Here is an 18,013-nt window from a genome sequence, read left to right as displayed (position 1 = left end):
AGAGTAACTACTCTATTCTACGTACCTTGGTAGACAACGATGGACGGCGTGGTTCCTCTGTAGGGAAAGAGTGGCTGCTTCACAGAATCACACGAGTTAACAGTCGTATGTGGGGAAGTAGGAAAACGTTGCAGAGCCGTGTTTTGCTGGAAAGCTGAGTTCGAAGACGGCAAAGGCTGTGCCGAAAAGTGCAGAAGGCAAAAGCAGTGGGCGTCGGAACTGCACTCTAACCTGAACATACCCAGCGCGTGTCCGACCTGATGTTGGATAACAGGCGAATGACTTTCGATTAACGAGAGAACGCGACAGGTTCTTGGCGCGGAAAACTACACACCGTTATGCATCAGGACTTGAAGATTGAAAAAAGGCCTCTGCTCAATGAGTGTCCTATTCTATCACCATTGTGCAGAAGCAGAATCGTATAGATTTACGCCAACAGTTGCTGCGGCTGTACACTACGGATCCAGCGGAGTTTTTTGATCGTCTAGTGACCGTCGACGAGTCATGGTCCCGGCACGAGACTCCAGAGGAGAAACTTCCATGGAGTGGAAGTACACTGGGATCTTCCCAAGAAATCACGACCGGGTTAAGAAGTTCACCTCGAACGACGAGCTTCAGACAGTTGTTCATTAGTGACGCCGCGCTGCGATACCCCCAAAGAATGGTTTGCTACGCACATGAGGAAGCTGTCGGAACAATGACAGAGGTGCATAGACATTGGCGGACAATATCTCCAATGTAACCTGTATTTAGTTTGTTTCAATAAATTGTTACCTACTTTGAAAAAGAAAAATGATAGTACCAATCATTTTTGAAAGCCCCAAGTATAATCTTTGTTGCCCAATTCTAGAAAGGAAAATTCTGCTTTGAGCATTTTAATAAATTGCTGGGTAAAAGTACATTTAATTTGCTTTTCGATATAAATCATAAGCCTGGCAGTTATTTTTTGGCAAATTTGCAGGTAACGAAGAGTAAAGAAAATTTGGATGTGGTTCTCTCGTCGCACGAAACAGTTCAACAGATCTCATACAATCCCGAGGCCCTAAGTCATAGAACCGCTGTAGACTTGAAAAGTGCGAATAAAAATATCCTTCGAATTACCGGAGAAAATCTGTCTGTAATCGAATGATGGGCTTTATTTTAATTTTAGTATCTTGCTTTCAATTAGTTACGAAGAGCTCAATTCTTTAATTTCATCTTGCAGCAGCTTATTGATCCGTACTTTAAATAGTTTAGAAGCTATAGACTTTCTCGATAATTGAATCTGGTCGCCCACGCATCGAAAAGTACGTTCGTCGCGTCTACTTCGCGAGTGTCTTGGTTGTCAACACACTCGCCATGCTTTCTTGTATATTACTTTACTCTTCTATATAGCAGAGGCATATGCGCAAATAACTTTACGGCAATTTTTAGGATCGTTCCTTTGCTGTTTATGAGTTTAAACATGCGGAGAGAATGCGTGCTATAAAATGAAGTGCTTAGTGAAGACGAATGCTGCAGTTTTAGAGTGGTGGCATCGTTTGTAGATTAACGATCCCCTTCCTTCAGGGATTTTGGGTTTTCCGTCATTTTGAGTTTGAAGAAGCTAACAGGGCAAATAAACATCTGTAGCTGCAGTAGGAATTGGAAGTGGGGCAGCCGCGGGCTGGGCAGATGGAAAACAGGTTAGCTCGGCTCAGTAGCAACGCGAGGAAACGTTTATTTACTTGGCGGAGACAAAGCGAGCGAACGTTTCCGGAAATCATTTCCAACCTCCCTCTCCCTCACTTGGGCGAGCCTCGAGGCGTGTGAAGTGTCCCATTTGGTGGTCCAGCCATCTAGGAGCCAGCCTCACAGACAGACAGATAAACAGTGTAGCAATAGCAATAACTACTCCAACGAACACCAATTCCCATAAAGCGGGCTGGTGCACTCTGTACTCCAAGTGCCATTCGCAGTTGATTAACTGTCAACATGGAGCAGCCTTGAAGGGATCCGTACGTTCCATTTGTTTACACGCTGCTTTATACAAACAGCTGGAAATGGCCCGAATTTAAATAAACTACTACGTATAACAATGACTTATTCACTAGACATTGAATGGTTTGTGGTAACAAGTTTGTGTTACGCCTACGTAATTGGAGCGCTTTCAGCCTCCGAATAGTATCTTGCTCTTGGTTCAGTGATAATAATAATAATAATAATAATAATAATAATAATAATAATAATAATAATAATTGAAATGCCTGTCAGGTAGATCAATGTGACAAAGGAAGTTTCACTACTAGATCAGGATGAGGAAATCCGATCTCTACCACAAGTATACGTAGCCCTATAATTAAAAAAACTCTAATTTATTACACTCGGATAGATCCGTATTCATACACGGTAACGGACAGCTATGTGCTCTAGGGAGACCTTGTTGATTATTGGTTCTCGGCGAAACAGTATTCTAAGGAGTGGTTGTTTCATATTGTGGAGCAACGATTTCCATACTGTATAAGTTATTTCTCTGAGTGTGTTGGACGTATTTTTTGTCCTGAAGAGAACATAATAACTCTAAAGGGCACGGTCATTATCTTGATGTAGAAAGTTTCATTTTCTCGATCGTTCTCCCATTAAGTCGAAGCTAGCAGCAGTCCCTTCGTGGAACGTTTCTGACATCTATCCATATATGTAGTATGTTTCTATATACATACACACATCAAAAACGTTATGCATCACCCGCCAAACAAAAGTTCTAAGGCATTTTGTACAATGTTGTAAGTGGTACTTCAAAAGTAATGCATCCTCCAGTTTATTGACAACCAAAACTAATCTCACTTAATTTACAGAAGGTATACATTTATTATTCAACCTATTCATTACATACAGTACCACGTTATGAGGTTAATTAGGTTGAATAATAAATGTATACCTTCTGTAAATTAAGTAAGATCGCTATTTTCAATACGAATCAAAAATGAAAGTAATGACTTGTAACCAAAACTAAACCAATCACTTCGCCAACAGAAACACAAAACACTGTTTTTGCTACTGGCTTTACGTCGCACCGACACGGACAGGTCTTATGGCGATGATGGGATACGAAAGGGCTAGGAGTGGGAAGGAAGCGGCCGTGTCCTTAATTAAGGTACAGCCCTAGCATTTGCCTGGTGTGGAAATGGGAAACCACGGAAAGCCATCTTCAGGGCTGCCGACAGTGGGATTCGAACCCACTATCTCCCGGATGCAAGCTCACAGCTGCGCGCTCCTAACCGCACGGCCAACTCGCCCGGTAAAACACTTTCCTTGCGTTAAGTCTATTGTGTAGCAACCTCATTCAGTACAGGGTAACATGTCCCCTTGCATGAATGCAAGCCTGCACCCTACATGGCATGCTACCCAAGAGTTCATTTAATCACTGCTGACCTACTTTATCCCAAATCTTCATTGGCAATCCTGGGTAACTCCCGTAGATTTCGTAGTGAGGCAGGACGTGTTCGCACAGCACTTTTCAATCTATCTTATGCACGTTCCATGGAATTCATATCGGAGAACATGAAGACCAATACAGTCGGACGGTACCGGCACCCTTGATGAAATCATTGGGAGTGTGCCTGAAAAGAGCTGCACCCCCTCCAAGAATATGAGGATACGGGTTTAAGTTTTTTTTTACAAGTTGCTTTACGTCGCACCGACACAGATAGGTCTTATGGCGACGATGGGACAAGAAAGGGCTCGGAGTGGGAAGGAAGCGGCCCTGGCCTTATTTAAGGTATAGCCCTAGCACTTGCTTAGTGTGAAAATGGGAAACCACGGAAATCCATTTTCAGGGCTGCCAACAGTGGGGTTTGAACCCACTAGCTCCCGAATACTGGATACTGGCCGCACTTAACCGACTTTAAGTATTTCATTGTATTCTCTCTAGAGTATTTAATGTAAAGTTTCCGTTTCTTTGAGTTTTGAAAATAATTTAAGAAAACTTGATTGTAATTTTCTTTCAAGATCAAGTCAGTATTACTTTATTTCTTTGTCACTGGGTCTCTAAAAGGCGTGTGACCCATAGGCCGGTGCTTACTCTGCCTATTTGGTTACACGGTACTGCCTAAATTGGTGGCTACGGGAATAATACAGTCATCCTTTCACACGTCTTGATATTTATGTCATGTATACTCTGTACTATCAATACTGGCCAGCCCATGGTACAGAGATTATGTGTCTACCTCTTATCTTGAGACAGGATTCGAATCTCGGTTTGTTCAAGGACTGGAACGAAATACACCCAGTCTCGTGCGTCAACTGAGGAACTTACTCATATGAGAGGGAGTACGTGGCTGGGTATACCGCTCCCAAGCGAAGCCCATTAAATTATACGATCAAGACAAGACAAGAGAGGGAGTAGACCCGCGAAGAGAGTTGCGGAAGTCGTCAGTCCAGTATCTTCCTGCCATTTGACTGGGCACTGTCTTCTTGGCATGATAACACACTTAATATGGCTGTATGTGCCACGGGTGTTTTGTTTTATTACCAATACTAATTTTTTGGATTGATGAAGTCCGGGCGGAGTGGCTCTGACGGTTGAGGCGCTGGCCTTCTGACCCCGACTTGGCAGTTTCGATCCTGGCTCAGTGTGGTGGTATTTGAAGGTGTTCAAATATGTCAGCCTCCTGTAGGTAGATTAACTGGCACGTAAAATAACTCCTGCGGGTTAAAATTGAAGACCTGAGTGCAAGAACTAGCTAATAACCAAAAGTTAAGTTCTGAGAAAAACGAGAAAAACATTTAAAACTATATAAATCCTATAATTCATTAAAGGTTTCAGTTTAATATGAAAGTATATATGAATATACACTACTGTTTCAATTTTTAACCCTCTACTCCATTTAGCAATAATAAAAAAACGAGGAAATGTGTGATGGAATTATCCATTTCTTGCACTCAGATGTTTTAATAAAAGCAAAAACGGGAATAGAAATTGGAGAATGAATGCCATTGCATGTTTTAATGTTTTAACTATAAAATATTGAGTTTTAAAGCCCAGTGCATGACATACATAATAAGTATTAAGTAAAATGTGGTTTAAAACAATTTTTAGAACTCGTGGTATGATGCCTCACTTTCAGAGCCATATTCTTCATCTTCGCGTTCACATCGGATTTCGGAATACCATTTCATGTGTGCAGGAGGAATATACTTCTGTGCCAATTTCATCATATCTCTGTACTTCTTGTTATTCAAAGGCAGTGGAGTTTGGTACAACTTGGCGGGATGTAATATTGGAGTACGTTTCGTCTTGAACAGACACAATTTTGTATGAACAAGTGCTTTAATCAGCAGAAACAGACAGCTCTCTCCCTTCATAAACACATTTATAGTACCTACTTATTCTGAATGATTCAGTACCATTCTTTATTATTTTCTTAAAATGTGACACCAAGTGATGTTTAAAATCAAATACCATGTCCTGGTGTACTTTCACCACAGCAAATTTTTGGGAAGCAGATGAAACAATATCGTACCATTCCTGAGGGACAAACACATACTCTTTATTGCGTTTTAGCTTCTCAATCTGTGCGAAGGTACGATCACCGGGCATGAACGAATATCCACGTTCTGGAAAATGGTGATATATTTTGACAAATCTGCCCGAAGCCGCTAGTGTACTTAACTACTGATCCATCAAAATATTCTTGTTTTGCCCTGCACAGTCGTCAGTAAAAATGTGCAGAGTTTTAATTTCATGCGGAATGTAGTTCTCTACATAATGGCTCTACACCTATTTCTTCATCCTCATCTTCACTCTCAGTTGCATTGTTTCTTGCAGCAAGCTTCTTCTTCCTTCTCCACTTCATGCTGAGATCAGGGCGCCTTCTACAACAAAAATATATTGCATTGTTGTGTGTTCAATGCTCCTACAAAATATATGTCTAAAACTAATATTTATTTAAAGCTTACCTCTGAATATTATGTGAGGTTATTAAGCCCATGAGATATGCATCCTGAGCATTCTTATCACTCATTTAGTTAAAATTCCTAAGAATTCATTCTTTAATATCTTTGGAGAAGTTGGCCGTACATTTTCTCTTATAAAAACAATCTGGAGCAACTGTCTTTACAGGCACAAGTTTCCCTGTTGATATATATTCTTCGCCATTCAAAATATTTCGTTTCCTAACATTCCTTTGCCAGCTATCTTCTTTTCTTGTCCTTTTCTTACTCTTCACTGGAGAAGAATCAGTAGAACTTCGTAGCGGTATCTAAAAATGACAATCATTTATAAAAGCATAAAGTGTGGGCTTCAAACTTCCACATTTATTTGAATATAATATTTTGGTCTAAAATATTGTTGTATAATACAATGTAACATTAAACTGAATATTCTGTAATATACATTTAGCACTTAAATACAGTTCTTAATGGAACCTACCTCTGAATTAAAGCTTGCATTTGCAGCACACAATAACTCACTGCATTCAGCCACCTTCCTTACTTTTCTTCAGCATGAGGGCAACTGAGACCAAGAACTGGATAATTCCGGTTATTATCCAAGTCTTGCACTCAGAAAGGAACCAGTTGAAGCTTAAAAGTCATCTAGCGAGAAAAATAGGCACTTTCTGAAATTAACTTCTATAGTAACTGATAGAGGGCAGTTATGGCTACAAATAGAAGTCAAAAGCTAATTTTCGTTAAATGTGGTCATTATCTAGTTCTTGCACTCATGTCTTCAATTGTAGAACCTCCGTCAAAAAGTAGTTAGTGGGACGTAAAAGCAATAAAATTATTATTATTATTATTATTATTAATTCTGTGTCGAACTTGGAAATTATTAGTAGCTTAATACGTGTGGGGAGAATTATATTTTTTGTGATTTACACTCAAGATCATTAATGTATGTGCTGTGATATGCTTTCAGTGAGGAAAGTAGCCTACCTCACATCTCATCATACCTTGTGCATCTCATTATGGTGCTAATTGAAGATCCAGTGTGCCTCTGGGTTGAAAACCTAACAGAAATATACTTGCGAGAGATGTTTACCTACTTATTTTAAATCGTTGTTGTTATCTCTCCTTCCTGTTTGTCTATTATATAATTCATTTCCTGTTTCTAATTGACTTCCTTTTTTGTGCTTTTAGGGAAAAAGAAATACCAGGCGGATACTTCATGTTGTCCGGTCTGTGGTGTTTCGGTTCGGCCTGGTGAACTGGAAACTCATTATGTCCAGGAACTGGAAAGGCTATACAAAGTGACGTCTGGAAACCGTGTTCGTCGCCTTACCCTGGAATCACGTTCATCGTTATCATCTTCAGCCATGTCGTGCTTGCCTCGTCGAGAAGGCGTCTCTTCGACTGTCGACGGAACACCGGAGGGCCGATGGGATGTAAGTGTGCATTGATTAATCGCATATGATTTGTTTAAATTGTCTTGTACAGTTCGTGGTGTGGGTTGTTTTTGTCACGTCCTACTGTAGTTCGTGAATTATAGACAACGGCTGAGTGGCCTAGTACGTGGTTCTGAGAGTCGGGATACCTGTTGCTGTGGAATAGGAGTGGGCATGTCGGACATATTCTGAGTCATGGCCCTGCTTGAACTGAGGCTATACAGTGCACCGGTGGTCCCTAGCCCGTTAAACGAGATAGTCTCACTGGACTTGTTTGTAAGTAGGGTAGCATCCTGCTTCACAGAATTTTTACCGAACACGCGGTGAAAGTTTTGAGCAAGCCTCAGTACTGTGGGAATGACGGAGTCCCACTTCCTTTTTACAGGCGTGGGACTACAAGGAAACAACTTGTCAAACAAAATCGAATTCAATAGGGAAACTGTCAGTGTTAATGGGGCTTGTGAAAGAAAGAAGCAAGAACTGGCAGAGGCAGCAAAGAAGATGCGTCTACATGTGTTAAATGATTTTCGGGTAAGGGGTGATAACAAGGAAGAGATAGGAGATTATAAAGTGTTCTTTTTTGTTTTGTTTTTGCTATTTGCTTTACGTCGCACCGACACAGATATGTCTTATGGCAACGAGGGGATAGGAAATGACGAGGAAGTGGAAGGAAGCGGTCGTGGCCTTAATTAAGGTACAGCCCCAGCATTTGCCTGGTGTGAAAAAGGGAAACCACGGAAAACCATCTTCAGGGCTGCCGACAGTGGGGCTCGAACCCACTATCTCCCGACTACTGGATTCTGGCCGCACTTAAGCGAGCTCAGTATAAAGTGTTCTTAACAGGTGTTAAAAATGAAGGGCAGAGTGTGGGGTCGTACTGTTCATCAGGAATACTATTGCACATACAACGTAACATAGTCCCTTTTCGGCACTCTGTCAGGGTCAACTGTGAGGATAGGATACTGCTCATGGGTGATAAAAATTCCAGAGTTGGGGATAGAACTGAAGGATATGAGAAGGCGATGGGTCATTACGGGGAAGATATGAAAACTAATGGGAATTGGTAGCTCTTTATTGGGTTAGCAATCCCGAATATATTCATCAAGCATAAGGCTATTCACCGCTACACATGGGAGCGTAGGAGCACCAGATCCGTAATAGATCATAGTCGACTTTGAATTCAGAAAATCTATTAGGATCGTGTGGGTATTCTGGAGATTGATCTGTAGTGAACTAAGTATCTGTAGGCCTAGAAAGAGAAAGTGAAATCTATCTGCAGACGAAGGAGGTTACCAAATATCCAGGCCGAAGAAATTAGACAGAAGTACATGGATATGATTAATGTAAAATTCCAAACAGTAGACAGTAAGCAGCATCAGGATATACAAATTGAATGGCTGGCATGCATCTGTAGTAGAAACAGTAAAGGGAATGCGTAGGAACAACTGTGTGTAAAGATTGCAAAAAAGCGAACAACTTGGTGGAATGATTTAGTGAGAACAGCTTGTAAACGTAAAATGAAGTCCTATCAGAAATGGCTCCAGACAAGGACTAATGCAGACAGGGAGTTGTACGTATATAAAAGAAACAGATCAAACCAAAGCCCATGGCACTGCAGATTACGAGGTATCGTGTGGTCAGCACGACGAATCCTCGCGGCCGTTATTCTTGGCTTTCTAGACCGGGGCCGCCATCTCACTGTCAGATAGCTCCTCAATTCTAATCACGTAGGCTGAGTGGACCTCGAACCAGCCCTGAGATCCAGGTAGAAAACCTGATCTGGGCGGGAATCGAACCCGGGGCCTCCGGGTAAGAGGCAGACACGCTACCCCTACACTAGGGGGGCCGGCATATAAAAAAACAGAGCCAAACAAATAATTGTTGAATCCAAGACGAATTCTGTGGAAGATTTTGGTAATAACCTAGGTATACTAGATCAAGCGGCTGGGGAACCTTCCTGGACAGTAATAAAGAATCTGGGAAAGAGAGGGAATATCAAATGAATAGTGTTTTGGTAAATCTGGTGAATTCATACTAGATTCCAGGGAATCACTGGACAGGTGGAAAGAATATTTTTAGACTCTTCTCAGGGTAAAATTACATATTTCTGTTGACGTCACCAACAACCGAGTGCATAGGAAGGAGGACAGTGATGTAAGTGAAATTAATCTTGAGGAACTGGAAAGGATGGTAAATAAACTTCATTATCATAAAGCAGTAGGAATAGTGAAATTAGACCTGAAATGGTGAAATATAATGGGGAGGCAGGGATGAAATAACTTCGTATAGTAATATTTTTTTTTGCTATTGGCTTTACGTCGCACCGACACAGATAGGTCTTATGGCGACGATGGGACAGGAAAGGGCTAGGACTGGGAAGGAAGCGGCCGTGGCCTTAATTAAGGTACAGCCCCAGCATTTGCCTGGTGTGAAAATAGGAAACCACGGAAAACCATCTTCGGGGCTGCCGACAGTGGGATTCGAACCACTATCTCCCGGATGCAAGCTCACAGCCGCGCGCTCGTAACCGCACGGCCAACTCGCCCGGTATAGAAGAACTAGCCTCTTCTCTAGCCCGTTTCTTTGCACGAAATATTGCTTGTTTTACATCCAGTTGAGCCTCATCAGGTATGCAATCATGATTCACAATTCTCACGACTTCATTACCTAAAATAAGTAGGCAAATAAATCATAATCAGTAATTAAATATTAATAATAAAAATAAGAATAACATATATGTAATAATAAAAACAATTACTTTGGTTGCTAATACATACAACCAAATTAAGTTAAAAACTTTTCTACGCGCTCCATAACACGTGCGGAGAGATTTTATATTTGTCAATCTGAAAAAATGAAATTAGATCACAAATAGTAAATATAATGTGCTTTAATATATTTGCATCTAAAGTTTAAATGAATCAGAGTTGAAACTTAATAGGGAGGTATACATATTAAAATTATTAAAATCTGTTAAGATTAAGTTCTGTTACATACCTTTAGTAAATAATTTTCCTTTGTACTTCTTCGTTTTCTCCTTCAAACAAATCCATGTGGTAACACCATTTTTACTAATTCCAAACTGTCCGTAACTACAGTATAACTATGCAATGAGGCACATGGCTCACCTTTCTCCGTCTCAATTAATTCCATTATAGCACAACGATTAATGAGCAGAAACAAGGAAACGAACTAAAATCTTAACGCACTGGCAGAGCTAACGTTCTGTATGACAACTAGAGCAGAACTGGATTGGTAAGATGGGTTGTTGAGGGGTGGAAAACCCTGGAACGAGCTGGCACTCTTCCCAAATATATTGTGTCCGCAATCGACACTGTCCGCAATCAACACATCTGGAAACGGTGGACGGCAGACTACCTGGCCCAGCTTCTACAGCGCTAGATAACCGTTGCAAAGAAATAGATCTTGACTCGAAGAATTATACATTCAGCTTGCATAAAAAGGTTGAAGAAACTGTTGGACTAAACACCAGTAGAGTGACGGAAGTCTTTTGAGGCCAACAAGAAAAGAGCATTGTCGACCATGAAGAAGAAGGAAACAGTTGGTAAGACTGTGTGTCTGAAATGTTCATGATGACAGACAGCGTTGTCTTCCATTAAATATTTCGGATGTTGGACCACCCATAACTCATCATAAAATAGAACACACTAAAGGCGGAAAAACCGCTTGCCCTGATGGTGTACCAGTAGAAATGCTAAAAATAATTTAAACGAAGAGATCTTGCATTCGGGAGATAGTAGGATCGAACCGCACTGTCGGCAGCCCTGATGATTTTATTCCGGTGTTTCCCATTTTCGCACCAGAAATGTGGTGGGGCTTTACCTTAATTAAGGTCACGGTCGCTTCCTTCCCACTCCTAGTCATTTCCTGTCCCATCGCCGCCATAAGGCGTATCAGTGGCGGTGCAGCGTAAAGCACATCGTAAATAAAATAACGAAGACTGTTCGGTAGAGACCGTCTTGTGGAGTAATTCAGCCTAGTATGGTACATCAGCAGAAGTATTCTTTCAGATTGGCTGATAACAGCCGTCGTTCCCATCCTGAAAAAATAATGGCTAAATCTCATGGAGATTGCAGAATAATAAGCTTAATGAGCCATGTACTCAAATCCTTCCTGAAAGTGTTTCTTACAAGTTGTTCTACGTCGCACCGACACAGATAGGTTTTATGGCGACGATAGGACAGGCCTAGGAGTGGGAAGGAAGCGGCCGTAGCCTTAATTAAGGTACAGCCCCAGCATTTGCCTGGTGTGAAAATGGGAAACCACGGACAACCATCGTCAGGGCTGCCGACAGTGGGGTTCGAACCTTTCTGAAAGTAATACGTGCAAGGATACATAGCAAATCTGAAGCATATATGGGCAATGCTCAATTTTGATTTAGTAATAGTTTTGGTACCAGAGACACTTTGGTCGGAATTCAGATTTTGGTACGTAGATGCCTGGATGTCTGTGGACGTTTACGCATGTTTTATAGATTATGAGAAAGCAGTCAACCGTATGAAAAATGAGACACTAATGCGTATCGTCAATGACATCAGCCTGGATGACAGTAGACCTATTATTTCAAACTTGTATTGGAATCAGACAGCATCGATTAAGCTCGGTGCCACGAACCTTTTGAATGAAAACGAGGAACGAGACAGTGCTGTGTTCTCTCCCCACTTCTCTTCAATCTCTGTTTTGAAATAATCCTCTCTGAAGCTCTGGAAGGAAAACAGGAAGGTATTGGTTGAAGGACGATACGCAAATAACATGGTTCTAATTGCAACACATGTTGAAGACCTACAAGCGCTGCTGAATTGGGTAGAATAATATAGGGCATCGGCAGGCTTGTATCTAAACATCAAAGGGACCAAGGTAATGGCTGTAGCCTGATGTCCCATTCCCGCCGTTAACATGACAGACCCTGGTAAAACATTAGAACAAATTCACACCTTCAGATATCTTGACTTATTTATGTCGGTGGGACACTTCGATATAAATAAGATCTCGGACTGAACAAGCAAGAGTTGTATTTAAGAAATCTGGAGCGGGAAATTTTACGTAATTCTGTATCTCCGTACGCATCGGTGCTATACATTCTCACGAGGGGAACTCGCCGAGTGTAACAAGCCAATTTCCCAGAAACTTCATTCAGCGAACGAGGGGCCGAAATGAGCTAACACATGTTTTGCCTTATCCGTAGAAACTCGACCGTTTCCGAGAAAATGACGGTCGAAGTTTCCGACGTGCTCGACGTGCCTTTTTGAGTGCACTGCACGAATGTTTCTTATCCCGCCTCTGTGGTGTCGTGGTTAGTGTGATTAGCTGCCACCCCTGGAGGCCCGGGTTCGGTTCCCAGCTCTGCCACGAAATTTGAAAAGTGGTACGAGGACTGGAGGTAGAGTTGGGACGGTAAACGGATTAAAGAAAGATTGCCACTCGGGAAAGAAATGTCGGTAACATCACTGAAGATTTCACGTGTTGGCAATAAGTTTGCCGCAAACCACGCATAACGGATCATTTTTCCAAAAACTGGACCTTGCAATTGATTATGAATTTTTATTGCATCACTTCTAGCCGTGACATGCTGTACAATGAGTGTAGAACAATTGATGTTTTAAAATTCATTTACCAGACAGAACATTAATAGACGAAAAGGACAACGATATTGAATAAAGCCATTCGTGTAGTAATCGTCAATGGACAAAAGTAAATGAATGTAACTAAGAAAAAGAAATAAACCAACAATTCATCGGGATTTGAACACGGGGTGTAAAAGTGTGAAGCCGCGGCGAAACCTAATGTGCCACCGCGTCGATTGAACTCGCTAACATCGTACGCGCTAATAGGCGCGCAATGCAGTTCGAAAACGTCGACCATCATTTTCTCGGAAACGGTCGAGTATCTACGAATAGACCAAAACATGTGTTTGCTTATTTCGGCCCCTCTTTCATTGAGCGAACTTTCTGGCAAATCTAGTTGTTACACTCGACGGGTTCCCCTCGTCAGTATTGCTAAACGGTGTTGAGGCCTAGACACTCGTGGCCTGTTCCAGAAAAAGATTAGAATCTTTTGAGATGCCTACCTAAAATATCTTGATTGGATAAAGTAGCCTACATAACACCGAAGTGCTTAAAGAACAACAAAAAGGAGTAGAGGTCATGCACACCATCAGAAAGAGATGGAGGAGGAGGCAAAAATCCCAATAGCGGATGAAGCGAGACACTTCTTGACAGAGTCTGCGTTATAAAGAAGCGTCTGATCCAGAGTGTGCTGTGTGCTTTGGACACACAGTGTGAAACAAGTACCAGCTTCTTCAAATAATCTTCCAAGGTAAAAATTGAAGGAAGAAGAGGTCATGGACGAAGATGCCTATCATAGTTAAAACCCCTGCGTGATTGGTATGGCACGAGAACTTCCACATTGTTCCGAGTTGCAGAAAATAAACAGCAAATCGCCCTGATCGCAGCCGATATCTAATCGGGATATGGCATGAGGAGATAAAGAACGGAAATAGGTCCCATTTAATAAATATATTTACAGAGCGTGTTAAGAAGTATCTAAATACTTAAGACAGTTGTTTATTTCTGTTTTCTATGCAGAATTTATTATCTTATCCATTGTAAAATAATGAAGACCCTATCTTTAATATTATGTTCATAACATTCGCAGATTGTTGAACAGGTTAACCTGACATTGAGCAGAAATGAGTAGTCTATCTCCAACCACTTTATTTTTGTAAGATATTTATTGAGAATTACGAACAAAACATACTTTTTGCTGCTGTCCGATTTCATATGGAATATCCCGTTCTTAAGGGTATGGAGCGTAGCCTTTTTAAGTAATAGTCTTACTGTGTGCACATAAATATTTGTTAAGAGCTATTTATTGATACTTGTCAAATGAATCAGGGGCTAACCTGTCCGAGGCGTTAAAGGCGTGCTCAGTTCACCCGGAAGTACGTGGGTTCGATTCCCCGCCAGGAAGTCGAAAAATTTAAGAAACGAGGTGTCCACATCCGCAGGTGAAATGGTCCTGAGGTTCACTCAAAAATGAGTACCAAGTTAATTCCTGGGGGCAAAGGCGACCGGGTGTAGTGGTAACCACTCTACCCCAACAAGTGCCGCGGTTACGGATAGTGGAAGTCTTTACCTTCCACTCCTCCCAAGGGCCTTCATATCCTGTACAGAGATGACTTTGCTTTGCTTTTGCTTTTTGTCAAATGAATCAGTGCTTCCTACACAGATTGCAAAATGGTACGAGTAAACAAACGTAAGCTCCTACGGTATTCTTCTGTAGACAGTTTACGCAAATCGGTTTTAAGTTACCATCTGTAAACCAATACTCTATACCAGAGGTGCCCAACTGGGCGCCCGTTGAGGCTAGCCCAGTGCGGTCGTGCTGGCGTGACGTAAGTGCGGGCCGCTTACGTAACAATCATACGTCACAGTGAAGCGAGAGAGCGAACGCACTTTGCAGGGAAGGGAGGGAGCATTGACGTTCACTTGTGATTACAAAGCTCTCCTCCACTACTCAGCAAATTCTGATTGGGGTGCAGTATTTAAAACAAAGCGCTGTAATCGCAACAAAAAAAAACCCTGACCTTTTCAAGACATTCCGGATTGATTTATACTGCGCTCGGTACAAACAGTCAGTTTTATTTTCTTATATTTATTCAGTCAAAAAAACTGACACGTTATATATATTTTTTTGTTAAAATCTACAAAGCTACAGTGTTTAACTGTACGCGCTACGATTTACAATTCCACGGATGGGCATGACAGTATTTCCACTTTTTAAAGTAAAAATTCCTGTTATTCATTAAACAAAATGTAATAAAATTGCATAATAGGGAACATGCATGATCCGGGGTTTTAATTAAAATGATGCTAATCTGATTAAAAATTTAATGCAGAATTCAAAAATGTGATCAGAATGTACAAATAATAACTCCAAACATGACAAAATCTAAATTAAAGTACGAAAATGTCACGTGACGCAGGATCTCATTTGACGTCATCGTACAGGTTGACTGAATTAGCAGGGGAAATAACACATAGTGTGCTGTGAGGAGCAGGATATACTTGGCGTATTTTTACTTTATGTTAGTGTCTGGTATAGTTAAATTCGAGGTCCATACATTGGATAATAATCTGAGTGGTATATTTTAGACTTAAAATGAATCCTGCGCAGACAGTGAGCAGAAAACTTATAAATGGCGTATAGTTCCGATGTGCAATAGCACATCGCATACCATCCCAAACAAATTGTTTATAAATGTTCCAAAGACGCTAAAACTAGGGAGAAATGTATTTTGGCGAGCCGGAGAAATGCTGGTGATATATCGGAAAAGTCTACAGTTTATTTTTTTGAAAATCATTTGAACGTAATTTGTTTGAATTTTCAATCACTTTTCCATGTCAGCTGTTCTAGTGGTAAAGCTTTAAATTTTAATGTATGATGCTTTAATTAAATGCTTCAATTACATCTTGGAATACGAACGTAATAAAGAGTGCATTAATTAATGCTTATTATTAAAGTATTCTCCTAACCTAACCTATGTTTTGGGTGATCCATGTCAAGGTAATAAATCAAAGGGGTTATGAACCATATTGACAGCTCTAATTATACCCGTTTATCTTGGCATGCGACAGTTATTTATGTCTTTATTGAAGAGCTTACATTTGTAAGGAAATTTAGGCTATAGCTAAATACTCTATAATATAACAAAAAATAGGCGTGTACATCGTGAAAGAAAACAACGTGAATTTAACGAATGTATATCTCTACACAAAACCAATGCTTGTCTGTCGGGGTCTTACAAGTTAACAATGCTCAATTATAATAATTATAATATTAATGAAATAAATAACATAATTGCACACAGGTGAAAATAGTGATGATGGTGTTTAAAATATTATCCAACTTAGCCAAAGTTATAGGTTATACAAGCCAAGTAAATAAACCGAAGGGTAAAAATACCTGGCGCCGTGCGGTAAGAAGCGCGCAGCTATGAGCTCGCATCCGGGAGATAGTGGGTTCGAACCCCACTCTCGGCAGCCCCGAAGTTGGTTTTCCATGGTTTCCCATTTTCACACCAGGCAAATGCTGGAGCTGTACCTTAATTAAAGCCACGGCCGCTTCCTGTCCCATCGTCGCCATAAGACCTATCTGTAACGGTGCGACGTAAAGCAACAACAACAAAAGTAAATGTCTCGGCACCCAAAGACATTCCTGTATTGAACGACTAAAATGTCACCAAGACACTTTTCCTGCGTGATATGCTCAGCTTGTTAAAAGCCAAATGTAATTAATGTTATTGGTTTTACGCCCTGCTAACTACTTCTGCGCTTTTCGGAGACGCCGATGTGCAGGAATTTAGTCCTGCAGGAGTTCATTTACGTGCCAGTAAATCTACCGACACGAGGCTGACGTATTTGAGCACCTTCAACTACCACCGGACTGAACCAGGATCGAACCTGCCAAGTTGGTGTCAGAAGGCCAGCACCTCAACAGTCTGAACCATTCAGCCCGACTTGTGAAAACTAGATGAAGTAATATTTATCTTTATCATGTTTAACTTTTTCCCTCCACCAAGATATTTAATGTTTCTCTTTCATGGGCCCCAGAAGTGGGTAGGCCGGTTGCCCCAACCATAAATATATATTTTTTCGGGAATGATAGATCATAGACCTATAGTACTCTTTCTTTCCTTCTTTCTTCCTTTCTTAATCAATTCATCTTTCAGGGTTGGTTTTTCCCTCGGACTCAGCGAGGGATTTCACCTATACCGCTTCAAGGGCAGTGTCCTGGAGCGTGAGACTTTGGGTATGGTGATACAACTGGTGAGGAGGGCCATTACCTCGCCCAGGCGGCCTCACCTGCTATGCTCAACAGGGGCCTTGTTGGAGGATGGGAAGATCGGAAGGGATAGACAAGGAAGAGGGAGGGAAACGGCCGTAGCCTTAGGTGCCTGGAGGAGAAGTGGGAAAATACGAAAAACCACTTCGAGGATGGCTGAGGTGGGATCCGAAACCCTTCTACTCAGTTGACCTCCCGAGGCTGATTAGACCCCGTTCCAGTTCTCGTACTACTTGTTTTCAACTTTCATGGCAGAGCCGGAAATCGAAACCGGGCCTCGGGGGTGGCAGCTAATCATATTAACCACTACACCACAGAGGCGGACTAGTACTATAATGCTACCTATATGTTTATGTTAGTGCTGAAATCCGATTGTTTACTTTACTAATGCTGAAAGCCTGAAAATGTAATGTTATTCTTTAATAGGGGAATCAGTCTAGAAGGAAATGTTGAAAGTGATGTGATTTCTATCCAGGTTCGTTGTTATCCTAATACTATGAGTTACAGTACATTGCAGGTATATAAAAGATGCCACTTACAAACTTGCTTTTTATCCGCGAATTTCTGCGGCCACAAAAGTCACTATTTTTCAAGAATGATGACATCTACTCATGGTAGCTTGTCTGACTGTGCTGTTTTGAACCTTTCTTCTGTCATTTTGAAGTTATTCGCGATCACGAATAATAAACAATCGGCTTTTAGTAACGGCTGATGCACAATGGCTGGTAGAGCTGCATGCGGTACTGGATCGTGACGTCACAGCGCACCGCTTACGTCAGAGGCCGTTTCACTCGCCTTGCGGAAAGGCA

At 41.3% G+C, this 18,013-nt stretch overlaps 1 protein-coding gene across 1 annotated transcript in view; it reads left to right on the top strand.

Moving 5' to 3' along the window:
- The window catches only part of LOC136863664 (E3 ubiquitin-protein ligase Rnf220), a 160,578-nt gene that overhangs the window by 75,613 nt on the left and 66,952 nt on the right, over positions 1–18,013 (top strand). Inside the window, exons 3-4 of the mRNA XM_068226030.1 lie at positions 410–551; positions 7,096–7,340. Coding sequence (XP_068082131.1) covers positions 410–551; positions 7,096–7,340 — 387 coding nt within the window. The remainder of the gene's footprint in view (positions 1–409; positions 552–7,095; positions 7,341–18,013) is intronic.

Source organism: Anabrus simplex, chromosome 2 (genome assembly GCF_040414725.1).
Source record: "Anabrus simplex isolate iqAnaSimp1 chromosome 2, ASM4041472v1, whole genome shotgun sequence".
Taxonomy (NCBI): Eukaryota; Metazoa; Arthropoda; class Insecta; order Orthoptera; family Tettigoniidae; genus Anabrus; species Anabrus simplex.
This window is presented reverse-complemented; position numbering and strand designations above follow the sequence as displayed.